Source organism: Corella eumyota, chromosome 3 (assembly GCF_963082875.1).
Source record: "Corella eumyota chromosome 3, kaCorEumy4.1, whole genome shotgun sequence".
Classification (NCBI taxonomy): domain Eukaryota; kingdom Metazoa; phylum Chordata; class Ascidiacea; order Phlebobranchia; family Corellidae; genus Corella; species Corella eumyota.
The window spans coordinates 418,258-438,371 of NC_137492.1; the positions used below are offsets into that span (position 1 = coordinate 418,258).

The 20,114-nt window shown below is 31.3% G+C and overlaps 6 protein-coding genes across 6 annotated transcripts; 4 read left to right on the plus strand and 2 right to left on the minus strand.

Annotated features, from left to right (window-relative positions):
- Positions 1-79: 79 nt before the first annotated feature.
- LOC145745663 (RNA helicase Mov10l1-like) lies at positions 80-16,347 on the minus strand. The gene is made up of 22 exons (XM_082563798.1): positions 16,313-16,347; positions 16,076-16,141; positions 9,567-9,693; positions 9,321-9,484; positions 8,691-8,828; positions 8,322-8,466; positions 7,872-7,988; positions 7,273-7,412; positions 6,586-6,690; positions 6,187-6,304; positions 5,658-5,800; positions 4,872-5,024; positions 4,341-4,540; positions 3,871-3,960; positions 3,562-3,699; positions 3,081-3,254; positions 2,504-2,719; positions 2,070-2,228; positions 1,699-1,782; positions 1,270-1,359; positions 705-899; positions 80-578 (listed from the first exon to the last, which is right to left on the minus strand). The coding sequence occupies exons 4-22, from the start codon at positions 9,460-9,462 to the stop codon at positions 249-251; spliced, it is 2,877 nt and encodes a 958-aa protein (XP_082419924.1). The 5' UTR covers positions 9,463-9,484; positions 9,567-9,693; positions 16,076-16,141; positions 16,313-16,347; the 3' UTR covers positions 80-248.
- On the plus strand, positions 10,680-12,814 carry LOC145745652 (uncharacterized). Its single transcript, XM_082563786.1, has 5 exons — positions 10,680-11,128; positions 11,509-11,676; positions 11,795-11,893; positions 11,967-12,062; positions 12,126-12,814. Exons 1-5 carry the CDS (start codon positions 10,973-10,975, stop codon positions 12,753-12,755), a joined length of 1,149 nt encoding a protein of 382 aa, XP_082419912.1. The 5' UTR covers positions 10,680-10,972; the 3' UTR covers positions 12,756-12,814.
- Positions 13,055-14,020, plus strand: LOC145745667 (SOSS complex subunit B1-like). The gene is made up of 2 exons (XM_082563802.1): positions 13,055-13,195; positions 13,335-14,020. The coding sequence occupies exon 2, from the start codon at positions 13,438-13,440 to the stop codon at positions 13,909-13,911; it is 474 nt and encodes a 157-aa protein (XP_082419928.1). The 5' UTR covers positions 13,055-13,195; positions 13,335-13,437; the 3' UTR covers positions 13,912-14,020.
- A 66-nt stretch (positions 16,348-16,413) lies between the features above and the next one.
- LOC145745668 (calmodulin) lies at positions 16,414-17,526 on the minus strand. The gene has a single exon (XM_082563803.1). The coding sequence runs from the start codon at positions 17,473-17,475 to the stop codon at positions 17,026-17,028; it is 450 nt and encodes a 149-aa protein (XP_082419929.1). The 5' UTR covers positions 17,476-17,526; the 3' UTR covers positions 16,414-17,025.
- Positions 17,527-18,447: 921 nt separating this feature from the next.
- LOC145744587 (SOSS complex subunit C-like) lies at positions 18,448-19,415 on the plus strand. The gene is made up of 3 exons (XM_082562467.1): positions 18,448-18,805; positions 18,949-19,045; positions 19,195-19,415. Exons 1-3 carry the CDS (start codon positions 18,666-18,668, stop codon positions 19,291-19,293), a joined length of 336 nt encoding a protein of 111 aa, XP_082418593.1. The 5' UTR covers positions 18,448-18,665; the 3' UTR covers positions 19,294-19,415.
- On the plus strand, positions 19,398-19,868 carry LOC145744950 (hydroxyacyl-thioester dehydratase type 2, mitochondrial-like). Its single transcript, XM_082562925.1, has one exon. The coding sequence runs from the start codon at positions 19,398-19,400 to the stop codon at positions 19,866-19,868; it is 471 nt and encodes a 156-aa protein (XP_082419051.1).
- The last annotated feature ends 246 nt before the right edge of the window (positions 19,869-20,114 follow it).

Sequence of the window (20,114 nt, forward strand, 5' to 3'; positions counted from 1 at the left end):
ACTGTTATTAGTGATGGTCGTATAAAAGTAAACTAAATTGTTTAACATTCTTAACATAAAGAAAACTAAAATGGCATCCACAAAGTGATAAAAAACACAAGAATCCAAATGAACAAGAAACAGTGAAATTCAAGAACAAAATTGTTACAAAAGAACACTTATATTTTAACACTGTTTAAAACCAAAATAAAAATCAATTTTCCCAAAACTTTAAATTTAAAAAGTTTCATCTTCATCTTCAACTTTTATCACTGATTTAGTTTGTCCTCAATAGACTTAATATTAACTCCGACATAAGCTTTGTTCTTGATGGAATATTTCAATAAGCTTCTCCAGTGTTTATCCTCGATTAAAACGAACGGGTTGCCGACGACAACCAACAGGGCTTGTGACCTAGTTATGGCAACGTTGAATCTTTTTGAACTTGCAACAAATCCCAACAAACTTCGAACATCCCTGCTCTCTACTTTCTCCTGGTGGTGATTGCTCTCTGTCACACCCTGATGGTCGTTTGTTCGAACTGTCGAGATAATAATGACTTTTCTTTCTTGACCTTGAAATTCCTCAACTGAACCAACCTTTAAAAATAAAAATAAAATTTTAATTAAATAATTAGTTAATTAAAAATAATTACACAATAATAATTAAAATACAATTTGTTTAATTAAAAACTATAATGCCATAGTGGGAATCAAACTCAAGACCTTAACTCCTTCCACATGGAGAGCTTTAAACATCATTCGAATCTTCTCCACTTGTTTTCTGTAAGGAGTGATTACTCCAATCTCATTGGTCGATACTAGCTTGTCATGCATGAGTAACTTTGTGTACCTGGTGACCTGTATAACCTCAGATGCGTTGAACCATGAAGGACAACCCTCCTCACGAAGTTGTTTGCCCTAAAAGTTAAAATTAAAATTAAATTATTTATAATGTCTGCCTCACATCAAAATTTTATTTTAGAGTTAAAATAAAATTTAACTGGCGGAGTATACTGGTAAAAACACTTGGCTTTACTACATAAGGTCCTGGGTTTGATCCCAACTGCTCTCATGCTGTAGCACCCTTGAGTAAGACGCTATAAACAGTATAAACTCCTGCTAAGCCAATACTTGATCAGCAGCTTAATTATTATAATCAATATTATCCCAAACTGCCAACGGCAACTCGAGACTGGGTCAGGGGTAACTGATGTTACTCTATGTTTAGATTGTGGAGTCAACTTCCCCACATCGAGGATAAAGATACATACAAAAAAAGTCAACTCACCACAATTCCATGAAATATAAGAGGAAAGTTTTGGGTTGGAAGTTGTTCCCAATCACATAAAACATGGGAGATGTTTTCACTCGCACAAGCCTAAGTGGGTAAAGGAAAATTATATTAAGGTATAATGTATTAAGTAACACTATTGAATAGCTCCATGGTCAGGATTTTAATTGTTGTAATATGGTTGTAACTATTGACTAATATTAAGTCATGATAACTTACCTGCACCACAAACATCAGTTTTATTTATTTTGTTGGCTTATAATTTGGATATAAAAATTTATATCAGCCACAGCTTCAATATATTAAAAAACATACAAGTTTTTACATTTTACAAACTAACTTAATACTTATATGAAATATTGAATGCAAAATAATATTATAAATGCAAACTATTATTTTATGTTAAATTGCAATTATGTAACTTACAATTAGTTCATTGTGATAAAACAATCTGGAAGGAAGAGTTAACAATGAAGGGTGGGATCTGTAATTATTCACCAACTTTGTTACCTGAAATGAATAAAAAATTTAACAACTGAAATTCAGTCTTCTTAAAGCCGATAAAGGTCGATTTCATTTAGTTTTTTTAATATAAGTAAAAGTATGGAATAATTTACAATAAATATTACATAAAACAATGACAAAATCAATTTAATGATTTAAAACATGCCATAAATATTAATGCTTACATAAAGAATATATATTATGACATGGTCACCAAACCCTATTTTACATCTACTTTATAATAAGTTCTTAAAGGCAATATTTTATACATAAAAATAAACCTGAAAACTTACCAGTATTGGGTTATATCCATGCTCATATAACTTTGTATTTCTCTGATATTCATCCAAGTCCATCAATCTTTCGATAAACGAGATGTTAAGTCCGTAATATTGGGCAAAACTTGATTTTAAAACTGGTCCAAGTTGCTCAGGATCACCAGTTAATACTATCTGAAATAAATTATATTTGATATTTAATAGCTGCAGTAATAGTATAACTTTCTGCTGAGCTTGTACTTAATCAGAAGCTTAATTATCAAGCAATTATATTCAATAATATCCCAAACTGCCACAGGCAACTTGAGACTGGGTCGGGGTAACTGATGTTACTCTATGTTTAGGTTGTGCATTCAACCTTTTTACATGGAAAAAAACGACTAAGTTTAGGTTCCCCTATGATTGGAAAGTTGATCTCTTGCAATAAAGTAAGTTAAATAAATAAATACCTGCCCTCTTGTGGCAAGACTGAGTGGAATCAAACACTCGGGTTCGCTCGCTTGTCCCGCCTCGTCAACAAACACATGAGAGAAATGGTTAAGGGGAAGTTTGAGAGTGTGGAAGTTTCCGGCATTTACACAAGTTGTGAGGATCAACCTGTAGTGCGAGGTTACCATCAAACTCTCCTCAGGGTGGCAGTATTGTTGCAATTCTTCAGAAATTGCCTGTACATTAAAATAACCTCTTAAAAACTTTGACAAAATGTTAAATTTTTAAAATTATTTTTTAGTTTGTTTAAAAAACTTTACAGCCTAAACATAGAGTAGCATCAGTTACTCCGACCCAGTCTTGAGTTGCTTTTGACAGTTTGGGATATTATAAAGATTATAATCGATCGATAATTACACTGCTGATTAAGTGCTGGCTCAGCAAGAGTTTATACTGTTTGTAGCGATTTACTCAAAGGCACTACAGCATGGTAGCAGTCCTGAGCAACTTGGACCAGCAACTCGAAAGGCACTACAGCATGGTAGCAGTGGGAATCTTACCACTATGTCATGCTGCTGATAAAAATTCAAATTTTACCTGGATTGGTCTTCTGAAAGCATTGAAGCGTGTCATCTGTTTGGGTCCAATTTTTCCCGAGTCATGCAAACGCTGACACAGCAAATCAACAGCGCTGTTCGACGGAGCACAAATCAACAACCTCGTTGATTCGATGTTGCTCAACACTTGGATAATTGCTTCAACAAGAGTCACCTTTAATAAATCAATTAAAAAACCTTTAAACTTACGTGGTAGAATATAAATTTATTAAATATATTCCTTCATAGTAGAAATTTTTTTATAGATTCTTTTATCCTCGATGTAGGAAGGTCGAATGCGCGACCTAAACATCAGTTACCCCAACCCAGTCCTTTGACTATGGAAGTTTGGGATATTATATTGATTACAATTGTCCGGTAATTTTGAGCTGCTGATTAAGTATTGGCTCAGCAGGAGTTTGGATCGTTTATAGTACTTCACTCAAAGGCCACAGTATTATAACAAACAATTAAATATTCACAGTTTTTCCTGTTCCTGGAGGTCCAAACAAGATGAAAGGTTTTGGTCGAGCTTCGCCCTCCAATATCCTCTTTACTGCCAATCTTTGTCGATCGTTTAATAATTTGTTCGTAAATAAGTCAGCTTTATTGTTGGTATCCTGTGTTTAAAGTGATTCATAGTTTTCTAATTTGATTATCAGTAAAATTTTACATATCTAATATCCATTATTTTTTAAACGTAATAATTTTTTTAATGTATAAGTTACTGTTTAAATATTCAATTACAAAAGATTCAGTGTGAACACAGATTATAAACTACAAAAATTTACCGGCAGAAGTTGAAATTGTTTCTTCTTGGTTTGAATTTTTCCATGAGGATCAGAAAACAAAATATTTTCGGCAAAATATTGTTTGGCAAGCTAAAAAATAATTAATCAAAATATTTATGTGAGACATCAAGTAAAACATACCTATTAAAACATCTTTACAAACCAACAATGGGAATCAAACCCAAGGCTTCACAACTTGTCATGTCATAGTGTAGTGGTTATAACACTCAGCTAGAGGTTTCAAGTATAATCCCCACTGCTCTTATGCTGAAGTGCACTGAAATAAGGCACTATAAACCATACAAACTCCTGCTGAGCCAGCACTTAATCAACAGACTAATTGTCGAGCAATTATAATCTATAATATCCCAAACTTTTAAAGTCAATTTAGGTTGGTTGAACTAATGTTACTCTATGTTTAGGTCATAAAGTTGACCTTTTAACATTGGGGGTAAATTACAACAACTTACATTAACAGCAAGATGAGATCTTCTGAATGGAGTTCGACTGTAGGAGAACGAGGCGTCAAAAGTCTCCTCTTCATCAAAGTGGGCTTGGAATCGATCGTGGAACTTAAGAAGTAACTCCTCTGTTTCCATGGCGATGTGGTGGATAAAACCATGCTGTTTTGCTCCATTGGGCACACTCGTGTGGAGGATAACAACATCACCTAGTGAGGATAAAGTAAAATTGTTATTTACAAATATATATTAATTTCAACAAAAATTTAATTTTAGATTGATTTTTAAAATATTTATATTTTTGTAATCCTAAGCATGAAAAGGCTAAGTTGACTATAAAAATATATATATGTGGATAGTTAATTTATAAGCATATATACTAAATAAATAAAACTGCTGTTTGTGGTGCATTAGTTAATTATCGCAGGCAAATATTAGTTGAGAGTTGCGACCATATTACAACAATTAAAGTATCGACCATAAATCAATTTTTCAACTAGTTTATACAATTTTAAAGACAAAATAATATCCCAAACTCACCAATAAACAAACTTGGTTTTCCATCATAAACTCCGGGTACTTGTAACACCAGGAATTGACCTCTTGACTTTAGAGTAACATTCCTCAACTTGTAAGATTCAATTTCTTTCTCCATTGCAAGTTCTTCTAAGTGAAGGAGAGCACTAAACCTGCCTGTGAATAAAAGTTGAAGTTATAACTAGTTTTAAATGCAAAAACTTTACAGCCTAGAAAATAATAGGACTTTCAGTCTTGATTTATTTTCACTAGTTTGTCATATTTAGTCCGCGTTTTTTTTCTTAATATGAATTAAAACTTTATATAAACTCTGTCTTGATGTGGAAAGATCGACTTCAGAACCTAAACATAGAGTAACATTTGTTACCCAGACCCAGTCTTGTGTTAACTTTGCCAGTTTGAGATAATATTGATAATAATTGCCTAAAAAATGCTGATAAAAATAAATCCGGTAACTATCACCTAATATACTTACAAACGACAACATGGTGTAGTGGTCAGAACACTTTGCTTCACTATTTGAGGCCATTGGTTCGATTTTCAATGCTTTCATTGGCACACTTAAATAAGCGCTACGAACGATATAAACTCCTGCTGAGCCAATTAATTAGCAGCTTAACTATTGGGCAATTATAATCTGTAATATCCCAAACTGCTACAGGCAACTCGAGACTGGGTCGGAGTAACTGATGTTACTCTATGTTTAGGCTGTGAAGTTGATCATTATAGATCAAAGATGAAAAATACAACAAAAATCCTGTGCTTTTAAGTAATATGTTTATTACATACTTGCATAGTTATTGAAGCACAGAGGTTTCTTGAGCACAGGTCTGATTGCCAACAAGTCCTTGTTTTCCTCAATACAATTCCTTAAACTTTCATCAACTGCATACTTGGGTAGAAAGGATGGCAAGCTGGCACATCTTCCTTTACTGCGTACATAAGATTGGGTTAGTTAGGTAACGATAAAGTAATAAACAATAAATGGATAATGATATGCACCAATAAGTAGGATTAAAGTGGAAGGGTTATAGTTTACAGTTTTAACCCAAAACTAGTTAATATTTCGTCCTTAGGTTGGCATTTTAATTGTTGTAATATGGTTGCCACTTGCAACTTATATTTGCCTGTGATAACTTACCCGCGCACCATTTTTATTTATTTTAAAGGCCTTTAAGTTTAATATATTTATATGGTGCCAAGCTTTATTATATACAGATAGTTTGTTTTAAATTATTAGTAAAAATTGTCATAGTTAAGTAAACTAAAAATAAACTTTTTCTTTACAATTTTTAATTTTTAAAATGATAAAACTTACAATTCTGGTCTCTCCCCCCTTAAAACCCACCCTGATTGGTTGGATTTAGTGGGCGTGTCTCTTGTTATATTTCCCCTGTTAATCAGATCAACTTTTAATGCTCTCCAGTTACTTCGACCTTCAACATTTGTTAAATTTTTTTTTTTAAATTTTTGTTCAAATTTTAATCAAACTTAAAGTAGGTAAACTAATAACAGAAACACTTGTACTACTAAACACTTTATGCTATTAAACACTTTTAGTTTTATGTCCACAAAGGGAAAGTATAAGTTATTTGCTAGATGTACTAACCTGGTATTTTAATATACTGATTTTGGTAAATGGGGCTTACACTTTTTTAAGATTACTTTTACATAATATTGTAAGTTATTTAATTACAAAATTTTAACACTTTTTTACCTTGTTTGCTTTCAATAATAGTTGCTGCAACTTGGTCGAATTTCCTTGGTGAATAATTCTTTGAACAAGAATTCAACTCAAAAAAGATTTCATTGTTAATGTTTCCTTTAATTTAACAAACATTTAAGGTTAAAAACAATTTAAAGCAAGTTACCAAACTGTAAATAAGAATAATATTACTTACTATCAACAGAAACAGGAAGTATCAACAAACAATATTTTATATTCACACGGCAGCGTGGTGTAGTGGTAAGAACACTTGCTACACCACTAATGAGGTCGTGGGTTCAATCCCAATTGATCTCAAGCTGTAGCGCCCTTGAGTAAGGCGCTATAAATGGTGTGAACTCTTGCTGAGCCAACACTTAATCAGCAGCATAATTACCGGGCAATTATAATCTATATAATATCCCAAACTGCCACAGGCAACTCGAGACTGGGTCTGAGTAACTGATGTTACTCTACGTTTAAGTCGTGCATTCGACCTTCCCAAATCGAGGATAAAGATATACACAAAAAAAAAATATTGTCAAATTGACAAGAGTATCCCTTATTCAATAAATTTAATATAAAATAATCAAGCACAAATTGGAAATCTTACTAAACAAAAAAGGTGTATTTTTATAAGCAAGGTTCAAAACTCAGTTTAAAAACAATAAAATTTTAAACAAATAATTTACACCACACCTGAGTAACAACCCCTGTTCGGCCATGGAGCATGAGTCACAACCCCTGTGATGAGCTTCGTTAACGTTGGTTTAATTGAAGTTGCGGTGTTTCCAGGTTGAACTTCAGCCTGGACCCAATCCCCAATGCAAGGCTCAAAACTAAAAAAATTAAATTTAAATTTACAAATATTATTTAAAGTTTTTTTTAAATGTTTTTCTTAGCATTTATTTTTTATATATAACTTTATCCTTGATGTGGGAAAGTCGAATGCGCGACCTAAACATAGAGTAACATCAGTTACCCCGACCCAGTCTTGAGTTGCCTGTGGCAGTTTAGGATATTATTGATTATAATTATCTAACATTTAAGCTACCATGTATAACGCCTTACTCAAGAGCGCTACAATGTAAGGTCAGTGGGGATTGAACCCAAGACCTCACATAGCATAGGAAGTGTTTTAACCACTTCATCATGCTGCCTGTTTTTCAAACTTTCAACTCAATTCTTTAAGATAATATTACTAATTAAAGTTTAATTAACGAAAGATGATAAAAGGCAAAAATCCTGTTATTGCTTTGAGAATGCAGTAACACAAATATTGTAAAAATAATCCTTACCTTATATCCTTAAATTCAAAGTTGACGCTGTCTTCAATTTGTCCAGATTTATTTTTAAAGTCAAGGTTGGAGATCAAACCAATCATCATTCCTCGCTCTTCGTGAGTGGAAGGAATTCTACAACAAAATATAAGATCTTAATTAGCAGGTTGTTTAATTATTAATAACATTTAGCTTAGAATAATATCATGATGTCAATAGTATAAAGTTGTTGACAATAAAGTTGCCATCTATATATATCAAAGCTTGTTGTAAAATATGTTTAATTTATAGACCTACAAAATAAATAAAACTGCCTATTGTGACGCGCAGGTTGAATTAGTCGAAAGTTGCAACTTGGAAAATTAAAATCCCGATCATTTGCTGGCTATTGACTAGTTTCAACATAAAGATATTCTACATTTGTTACTTAACACGAATATAAAGGTACAGCTATAAAAATGGACTAACCTAAAATCGACCTTGTCCCAATCTATCTCCTCCTTCATCAAGGTCACCCTTGTAGCCCTCCAACCCCCCTTACCCCTTCTAAAGCATTCAACCATGACTTTATCCCCAACATCAGGTCGGTCATTTGTTCCAAACCCAACAACATCTTGAAAACAATTACAAATTTAAGGTTAGAATTTTCAAACTAGTGTTTTGCCCAATGTCTTAACTTTTTGTGTTATTTTAATAAGTGGGTAGTATAGTTAAAAACAATTAAACTCTGGTTATTAAACCAATCAATAAGGCAATTTTGGCACTCAAATTTTGCACCATAATCTTGTTTATTGTAATATTTTACTTGTAGTTATAAACGAGTTCAACAACTCAAACCTTTTATTTTAAAGTAGACTTGGTGGTCAATCAACCCGTTATCATCAAATAAACTCGTTACAACTCCCTCAATGCTCTTGCGTTCCACTTTATCCTCACTCAGGAAGGGGTTACACAAACCCATACATGGGGGGCCATCTGTGTTCATAACAATATAACAAACATCATTTAGAAGATGTACAAATTTTATAAATAACTAATAAGCTAAAAATTTTATGATTTTGTTAATTAATTATCATGTTAATTAGATATATGCTTGGCATAAGCAATTATAAAGAGTTTTTGAACGTGCCAAGAGTGAAAATTTAACCTAAAACTTGGGCAATTACATACAGATTCTGTAAAGTGCTAATAGTACGAATCAAACACTGTACCTCAGGTTTGGAAGCTCTATTAGTGTCGTCTGCCAAGTTTATAAAATGCAAAAAGGACGGAAATTTATACCTTAGCCTAATCTTGTCTTATGCATTCCACCCTTTTTGCATTCATTTTAGGACTATTTGTTTAAATTGGCGGACAATGCTTATAAAGCCACAGGTCTGTTTGAATAAGTTTTTTGCCTTCTAGCATTTTTAAAACCCCCCACAAATACAATAAAACATTTTAAAAGCACCAAACAAATAAAATCACCTTTTTTAACTTCTAGACTTTTATACCAAGTCAAGAAATCAAGTTGATCTTTAGTTTTCCATTTATCCCGATTTCTGAAATTTATTTCTTCTTGTTTAACCATTCCAACCATAATCAGCCAATTCCGAACCAGACTAACCATCTTGAGTTACCAACAAACCATTCTAAATATTAAATTTGTTATTTAATCACTTTTAAAAACGGAAATATTAATGTTTTTAGCCTAAATTTAAAAAAAGAATTAACCTTGAAAAAACATAACATTGTAAAGGGAAATCCCCGTTTTACACGTGCTTTTAAAATTGTTGTCCAAAAATATTTATAAGATTTCTGTGTTTGTTTATCCTCAATAACAAAGCGACATCTTTACAACCTAAAAATAATTAAGAACACTAATTAACAAAAATTTATGCTAAATCTTTAATAATAAAATAACAATAAAATACAAAACAAACAAAAGATTATGACGTCACAAGAAAAAGCTTTTAAAGTAGTCGTTTATTGTTATTAGACGACTTTTAAATTTTAAAATCCGCAAAATGTTGAAAAACCCACGTGTGAGACTAAAATAAGTTTCAATTTTATTCGTCAACAATGGATTTTATTGTTACGTAACAATGCCAACAACATGACAAACATTATAAAGTGCATCCATTGTCGATTATGATCGAATAATGGGCGAGTTATCACAAACAATCACAAGAAAACTCCGCGAAAACTTTTAGTTGAAGTTTTATAATTGTGACGTCATATTTGTTATTATAGCGAACAATGGAGATCGAGCCAAACTCGTGTTTTAAAATCTTGTGGTAAAAAACATTTTGCGAAAATATTTTGAACGAAGGTTTTTATAAACTGCGCAAAAAAAAACTTATTAATTGTTAATTAAATTAATTGATATATATGTGCGCGTTGTTAGTTCAATTAAAACTGTCCTAAAAAAGTTAATGTTTGTTTTTTAATAAAACAAGGTCACGTGATGCTGGAATAATGGCAACAATGTTTGCCAACTTGATTTATTGCTGTTAAGTTTTATTGTGTATTCTAAGTTGGCGTTTAAGGTAGGCTTTAATAAAACGTAGTTAAACAACAACTTATTGGGTGCTATGTTTTTAACTTTTAGATGTTTTTTAGACTAAATTTTATGCAAAAAAAGTTATTTTAGCAAAGGTAGTAGCGTTGTTTGTTCCGTTTTAAAATTACTTTTTGTACTAAATTTAAATGAGGCGTCCGCGTTGCTATTGTTAGCGTGAATTATTTAGGTTTTTAGTGTTAAATGTTAAACATAAATTCACCCTGTATATTAAATTGTTGACAATTATTTCGAATTTTGTTTAACTTTTGTGTTCGCTAAGTTTCACGGCAGGTAAGTAAACAAAAATATCAAAGAACTCAGGTTAATTCTATTTAAAAATATTAAAAAACTTAAGTTAGGGTGTATTTACATTTGTCTTAGGAATATTATTAATACAACTATGTACTAGCGATTACATATGTTTAAAACACAGTAATTTTGCCAATATTGAACTTATTTAAAATTATAAATTTAAAAACAGTCCCGTTAGGCCGAACATATTGTAAGGCACAATAGAAAGTAATTTTAACCTTGAATATACGTCACAACCAGATTTAAAAGAGGATAAATATAAGTTATGAGGGTGAGTGTAGTAACGAACAAAAGAACGGAGTCGGGAAGCGTGGATAATGATCGGTTTGGAGGCTACACGGGGAGCCAGGATTATGAAAGTTATGGTGAAAGTAGAATTAATGTGGCAGAAGTTATACAACAACGAGATGAAGCGTTAAAGGTAGGCCAAGTACTTTATATTTAATTTGTGTTTTAAAAACGCTTTTGCGTAATTAGTTTGACATTGAAAAACGCATTAGATTTTAAATTTTAAAGTATTAGTAATATACTCTTAAATGTCGTGTTAATAATACAATATTTAAACCATTTATACAAAAAAATCATCAAAAAATTAATTTAATTTATGTTAAAAGTGTTCTAAAAACGCTTTTGCGTAATTAATTTAACGTTCAAAAGTTAAAAAATTAAAATTAAAAGTAATAGTGATATAATTTCAAATGTTGTGTTAAAATTTTACTTTAAATAAACTATTTAAAATAACAAAAAAAAGACATAAAAAAGACAACCGTAAAAATTTACCAATTTAAAAATTAATTTTAGCGGGAAGAGGCATCACGTGACCGCATGAAACTTCAAGAAACAATTAATCTGAAACAAATCCAGGATTTGAGGTCACAATTACGCAAAGTGACGTCAGACAATCAAAGGTTAATGCGGGGTCAAACTAATACAGGGGTCAAGTTGGACAAAAAGAAAGATGGAAATAAAGTAAATTGTTTATTATTTTAATAAATCATAACTTTCAATTGTTATAGAACAATCAAAACAAATAATCCCGATTATGTTTGTTTGTTTAAGACAATGATAACAATGAGGTTTGTTACAGAACAAAGAGTTGCGAGATTTGAACAGAACCATCGATTCACTGAGGAACGATAAAATCAAACTTCAGAATAAAATCCACGAACTTTCTCAGTTTATAAAGGTTTGTATACCTTATATAAGATTGTAAAAGTGACGTCATAATCAATTAATAAACCCTCTCTATGACATCATAGGTGATGAGCGATCTGAAGACTCAATCTTCGACTCTGTGTCGAGAGAAAGACGAACAAATACTTCGACTTCAAGAAGAGAAAGAATTGGCATACCAGGTTAGTTCAGTTAGAAGTTTAACATACATGATGTATTAATATTAAATGGTTAACGTTTTAAAGGTCCGCGAGCAGGAATTGAACCGGAGGATTCAAGTTGAGGGCGAATTACATTCCCTGCAAACCTATCTCGAGTTCCGCTCCCGCAAGAACCGGGAAAATACCCGGACCAAAGCGGTACAAACCAGCACCAGTATCCCGATCCGAACCGGGATGTTGAAACGTACAACTAGCTCAGCTGGGAACATAAGTGTTACTAGTTTGGGGAATATGGGGAATCGAAGCGTTGGAAGCGCTATTCGGAGCTCTGTTAACCTAATCAATGGCTCTGGGGCGACAGCTAGCTACAATGCGCTTAAATCGGCAGCTGATCAATGGCGACTTCAAGCGGTTGAAGATATTTACAAAAAAGAAACCGGTGAAATGAGAAAGAAATTCGTGGAGGCAAGACGACAACATAGCTCTAAATTATCACCAACAAAATCCAGTAGAGTGTCGTTTAAACAAACTAATAACAGCATGAAAAATAGTCTCAAATCAGGCTCAGAGCTCGCGTATAACCTACCGCCTTCTCCGCCTTCACAAAATCGATCGCAAGTAGGCGCACAAGGGCGGTTTCAGTTTGGTAAACACTCAGCTACGATGACACCAGCGGCTATTATCTACAACGCTCGAATAACCGTCGACAACTGAACGTTAGACAAATAAATTTGTGTTGATTTTATTCGTTTTTCTTTTTTTACGGACGACTGTGTTACTACCATGACTTAATAGCTTTTAATAATAAAAAAAACTTTGTTCAACAATTGTGTCTTACATTTATGAATATATAACAAAGTAATACAATTATAACCGATCAAAAATTCCTAAAATAGATAAAAATATAGGTCGCTAGCTTATATTTTACACAATTCAAGGACAAACTAAAATTATATAAACCGATCAAGCGCAACGAACCAAGTTTGCTATCAAAATATTTTGTTTTATTAAAATTCCAAAAAATCGTTATTTTTTAATAATTTGAACTGAAGTTTTCGATATAAACATTTACTTTCTTGCGGACATTTAAATCTTTTGCATTTTAATTGATTATGTTTATTTCTCGACGTTGGTTCGACTACATACTGTGCTTTGTAAGTTTATAACAAGTTGTACATTCGTTAAGTGACTGAAAATTACATTTTAGAATTAAATCAAACCAATGCGCATTTTACAAAAACCATTTTCTATAAAATAACCACCTGCTTAACTAATTTATATTTTCTATTTAAGCTGCTTTTTGCAACAGTTGTCCTATCCTGGTCCTACGTTTTATACACAACAAGACTAACTGGAATCAAGTTTCTAAACGACCGCTTTCCATCGCAATAAAATAATGTATAAAGAGGATAAAAACGCAACAGTTAACTACATCAAAGATCTCGTCCCGCAAGCTAAAAACCTTCACATGAAAGTCATGGTACTCAGTGTTTCAAATTCTTACAAAACTAAAGATGGAAACGAAGTTAGATCTTGCAAAGTTGCTGATAAGACCGGCAGCATTAACTTGTCAATGTGGGGGGAATATGGAAATCATGTTCAACCTAGTGATATATTATCACTTAACCGTTGTTATGCTGTTCTATTTAAAAACTGTTTAACGTTGTATGTCGGGAAATTGGGAAGTTTGGTTAAGGTCGGTGAGTTTTGTATGGTTGTGAGTGAAGTTCCTGACTTAAGTGATCCAAATCATGAGTGGATTCAACAGAACCAAGAAAATAAAAACTCCGGGAATCAACAAACTGCTGGGGGTCAAAACCAAGTGCAACAAAAAAATAATAAAAATAATTTCCGCAACCAAAAACAATAAAAACTTTATAGGATTGTAGCTTTCAAATGTTTAAAGAATAAATGAAATATTGCAGTAAATGTTGTGTTAACTTAATGACATAATTACAATAAATCACACTTAACCTAATAACAACAACGTCTTGTTAATTACAACATATGTATAAGAAAGGATTATGCAGATGTTAAAAGTTGTTGTTGACAGCTCTCTAATAAAACTCTTAAACTATAAATCAAAACAATATTTTTATTTTGTGTTTAAAGAATTCAGCAGAATAAGGTCAAAAAGTTTGGTTAAAAATACAAACATCGTAAAAATCAATTCGATTGCTTAGAATATATTAAAAACCTTTAAAATACAAAGTCCAAACGTTTTATTAAAACAAACCCACAACTAAAACAAACTATATTAAAGGCAGTGTAGAATTAAACATGAAGTTTGCAGCACAATTTCAACAACAACATTATAACTAGAAGGCCACAATAATAATTCATAAATTTAATGAAAAAATTTCAGAAAACCAATAATGAAATCTAATTAGTTTGGTATTGATTTTTAGCTCAATAAACAACAGTTGCTCACATAAAATCCTTATTTGAAACAATCAATAAAATAATATGATTGATAAAATAAATAATTTCAGGAAAAAATATAACAAAATTTTCTGGGAGTATTTTTGTAACTTAATGGTAAAAATTTGCGGTGTTTTAAAAGAATCTAAAAGTTCGATAAAATGGAATTATTTTTTGTGTTTTTTTCGTTTCTTTTTTGTAATTTCCTCTTCTGAGAAATCAGAGTCTGAAAATTGTTTTCGTTTTTGTTTTTTTCGTTTATTTTCATCGTCAGAATAAGAAGATTTTTTATGTTTTTTCGATTTACTTTTCTTGTGTTTTTTAGGTTTTTTTGGCCTTTCTTTGCTGGAATCTGATTCAGATTGCTTTCTTCTTTTTCTAGTAAGATAATAAGAATACACAATTTAAAGTGCCACAGATATACCATGTTATTGGAATTATTGATAAAATAAGCTTCAAAAGTGTAAAGAGTTTACTTTCAAAACGAAAGTAGATACCAAACAGTTTAAACAAAAGAGGGCATACAAAAGGACAAAGATAAAGCCATGTAAAGCAGTTTTCCATTACTAGCACTCACTTTTTCTTTTTAATTTCTTTTTTCAGTTTTCTTTCATCTTCACTCGAGCTTTCCTCAGAACTTGTGCTACTCACATCCAGAACAACATCTTTTGTGGCATCCATTTTGATAAAGTTCCGACATTCATAAGTTAAGTGGCCGGCTACAACACAAGAACAATTTAAAACTTGGATAGTTAAAATGGTGAAATGGAGATGATGATGGAAAAAAGAAAAAGACAAAGAGGAGTGTCAAAAAGTTTTGGCTAGCAAAGAGTACGCCACCAATCCATAAGTATTAATAATAATGTTTAAAATGTGTGTTTAAATGTATATGTTTTGTGGGTACTGCTTTATTGGTATATATATCATTTTAATTTCAAAGTTTTTTTTATTGTCCTTTTTGAGTTTAAGCGTAGATTAGAAATTTTGAAATTAAGTTTTGCAAAAATCATTTTGGTTTCCCAGTAATTTAAACAAAAGCAACTTCCAAATTTACAACTAAACTTGTTTTCAGACTTTTAAAACAAAACCAAAGTTAAAAATAGGTTTATAATTGGCTGAGCTGAGCAATTTTAAGCATACATTCGCTGAATTGGAAGCAATTAAACAGAATATAGGAAACAATATAGAAATGACTTCTAAAAACAGTTAATTTACGCAAAATCTTTTTTAAACTACAACCATATGAACAAAATTAAACTACACATCATTGTTTAACTCAATTAAGTTTTAATGTTTACTTAAGTGGTTAGTTACGTAATACCACCGCCTTAATATGCTTACAAAGTTGAATAAATCTGCAGTGTAACTTTAGTCTATTTGTTAATATTAAACAGAAAGCAAACAAAATCTTAGTATGTAAATTATGTGGGTTTAATTCATTTACCGGTTAAAATTATTCCTTATTTTATTCTTTAAAATATATTTTTAATACCAGTAAATGAACAACCTAAAGCGTATTCTAAACTGTTACAAAATAACACAAAATTTTGCCTTATAACCACTTACAAAATTGTAGTAACGAAAATAAGTTTAAAAAAATTCGAAAAACTTACGATATCCACATTTTCTACATCCTACTCTGCTGTCTTTTGGTTGGTTTGTTAGTCTTGCAATAATGGCTGAAAATAAATAAACACTTGATTATAAATCAGTTTTTGAGATTTAAATCTTACAACCTTCTTATACATTTCAAACTCAAAATAAGTTTTACATTTTTAAAGATATAAAGTTTATAATTTGTATTACAAAATTATTTCTTTTGTTTAATATTAATAAACACTGCTTTATACCTTCTTCACTGTTTGCCATTCTGAATTGCTTCTAAGTTTTCTATTCCAACAACAACCAGGTCATTTAAAATTGACTATATTTAAATCAATACACTTATTAATCTACAATGAAAAGAAAATTAGACAACACTTTAAAATTAAAACTTTTACAAAAACACAAAATTACTTTAACAATAGCACAAGGTTAGCACTATATACCATGGAGAGCTTTAGCACAACGTTTCAGTATTTTACATTAATTTGGGGGCTATTAAAATGAGGTAAATTAATAGAACTTTAATTTTTATGGTTTCTTTACAATTGCTTCTAAATGCTATAGGCAGTTTAATTCCAAAATCAATAAATGCTCATTAGTACAGAAACAGTGAACTAATCAATAAATTTTACAGTTTTTATATTCTTGAATTCAAATCAAATTTACAGTTTTAAAATAGCTACAGTGTTATACTATTTATAATTCATGTTAGTACTATTTATAATTCGTATTAAATTCTATCCATTTTTTCAAATAATGTCACTAAAATATAAAATCGTTTTACAATACAAAAGGGTTGAACCAAAACAATCTCACAAAAATACAAAACTTTTAAATTTTGGAATTTTTTTTGCATTAAAATCTAATTTCTATTGAATACAATAATTTTAAATTAAACAGCAGCCCTTAATTTTAAATTACAACACAAACAATCACAAAATTCTTATTAAAATGTTGCTTATTTTCCGGTCATCATGCTGACGAACTCTTCGTAATTAACTTGACCATCTCCGTCAACATCCGCCTCCCTGATCATTTCATCGACTTCCTCATCTGTCAATTTCTCCCCTAGATTGGTCATAACGTGACGAAGCTCAGCGGCTGAGATAAAACCGTTACCATCTTTGTCGAAAACACGAAACGCTTCCCGTATCTCCTCCTCGCTGTCGGTATCTTTCATTTTCCTTGCCATCATCGTTAAAAACTCTGGGAAATCAATTGTTCCATTCCCATCAGCGTCGACCTCGTTAATCATATCCTGAAGTTCAGCTTCAGTCGGATTCTGTCCGAGGGATCTCATCACGGTTCCCAACTCTTTGGTGGTGATGGTACCGTCACCGTCTTTGTCAAAAAGAGAAAATGCTTCTTTAAATTCGGCAATTTGTTCTTCGTTAAGTTGGTCGGCCATTTTTATTCAGCAATTTATTAACTTAAAAGAATTTAAAAATACCAGTTTTATAGTCCTGAAATTTTTAATAATATCATGTTAATAAAATCTTTTAAAAACATATTATTCTTCATTTAGTTGGCTAGAACATTTTCTAACAATATTTTTAACCACATTAAGCCATTAAATACTTAAGTTATTACTATAGGCTAATTGTGCACTTTGTACTTAACGAATCTCAAATGGCTGCACCTAAATTAACTTAAAACAAATACGCCAACCGGCAGACCGGCCAACCGATTTACTAATCAAATTTTGCTTTCAAACCTTTGTGCAACAGATTTTAGTAAAGAATCACGAAACTTAATCAATGATGTCCCTTTTTCTTTTAAATAACCTTTTGAATAATTAAAATTTATGGCACTACGCAATCCCAGGTGACCAACGTTAAAAATACAACTAGCCGGCCGAATTTTATTTGACAGGCGACCACGTAGCATAATGTTTACATCAAAAACTAATTAACCGAACTAAAAAGTATAGATTAATTAACAAACTGCCGTTAAACAACATTTAAAATATATTTGATTACGATTTTAACAAAATCTAAACAAGCGAAAATCGTTTCAATTTCGGAATAATTCATCTGAAGAAACCTTCCGCATAACTGGTGTCACGTGACCATTATTGACCAATGGCAGAATAAATCTCGACTGTGTAAATATTAAAATAATGATTTCTATTTTTATATAGTTTGGACTAACTTCAAATACAAATTAAAATACCCTTAAATAAATAAATATATTAATTTAAGTTTTATTTAAGATTCTTTTTAAGGAGACAAAGCTTCATTCGTTAAAATATTTAATAGTGTGTCGATTTAAATATGACGTAATTCCCCGCCATGGCTGAACCTTTTTCTTTTCTACACTCGCATATGGCTTTCGCAATCTTTTTTTCATAATTTTATTTGTTTTTGTCTGTGCGCGTCGAATTAAAGTTGTTTTATAGATATCTGAGTTAAAAACACGTCATTTTGACCACTAAAATCAACCTAACTAACGACATAACATCTAATATATAGAAAAATCGAAATATTTAGTAGCCTAGTCCTGTAGTTTGTGTGCCTGGCGGGGTTTAAAATACAATCGCACTGACTATATTAAATTACGTGACTGCCCATATTAGGTCGTGTACGTATAAGTGCAGTTATGAAGCGTACGGTTAATTTAAGAGAAATGTCAGCAGCTTCAGCTAATAATGTGCCAACTAACCAGGAATCGCAAACGCGTAAAATAATGTTAGATTTACAGCAGGAAAAGAAACGACTTAGAATGTTACAGCTAGGCAGGTAAAGCTCTTGTACAACAACGTTGTATAAGCACACGCTACGTTGTCTCGTATTCTTACATTAAATTTTTATGATAAAAATACAAACCTAGGCTAATTGATAACAAAAACTATATTTTTAATTGAATTTTTCTTTTTTTCAAGTTCAACACCCCCTGTTGGAAACTTTAAACCACAATTTCCAAACCCAACTCAACCAAATAACAGTGAACTGAATATGAACCAACGAAACGCCATACAGGTCAAATATATATCGCTTTATTAACCAATAAATATAACACATATCCTATTACCATGTAATACTATTGGTATGTAGGCTAATTATATCCTTTGCGTGGTAGTACATTGTTCTAAGGTCGGAAAATACTAAATTTTTACTTCTTTTTACAGATGGCACAAACTACTTCATTTGGTTATTTTATACCACAGGCTTCTTCGTTTGGCAATATTATTTTACCAGTTATACCTCGTATTACCCCCAGCAAATAACCACACATTTTATATGCTTATTTCACTGCCAAAACTAAGACTCATTTTTGCTTTATCGATTTCTGTATTAAATTTGTACGTTTAGGCAATAGGAAAACGTAAAGATGTTAAGTCGTTTAAAAGTCGGTGTATTTAATGCTGAACTTCAATGCAGTAGATTTTGCAGTAATTATGTTGGAAGATCTGTAACATGTAATCATAAATTTACAACTGAAGACGTACAAAACTTTGCCAAATTAACAGGAGATTTCAACCCATTACATTTTGATGAAATATACGCAAAATCGACCGGTATTTTTAGCGGGAAAATCGTGCATGGGGCTTTAATAAACAGTTATGTTGGTGGTATTTTAGGTACAAAGTTATCGGGTTCTGGTACGATTGCTTTTTCCAGCGAAATAAAATTTCCCTCCCCGCTATATTTTAACGAAGAATTTGAAACCAAAGTTGAGATATCTTCGATTAAAAAACGTTTTATCGAATGCTCTATATTTTGCCAAGTACCTGCTTTAAATAAGGTTATATTAAAAGGCAAAACTGTAGTTATGTTGTTGCCACCAACTTGTAAACAATAAAAAGTTTTATAGAACACACGTAAAAGCAACATAACACACATTTTATGTTTAGGTAACAGCCATATTTTTATATCTTTGACCTCCATTTCATTAAAAAATTGAATCACAAAATAAAAGTAAAAATAATGAATAAAAATTAATATGTTTTATATAAACTATAAAAACAACTATTAAAAATATAAAATTCAGTAAATAACATTCATATTTTCTAGTATGCCTTATTTTATGTTTTAATTCTTGGGTTAT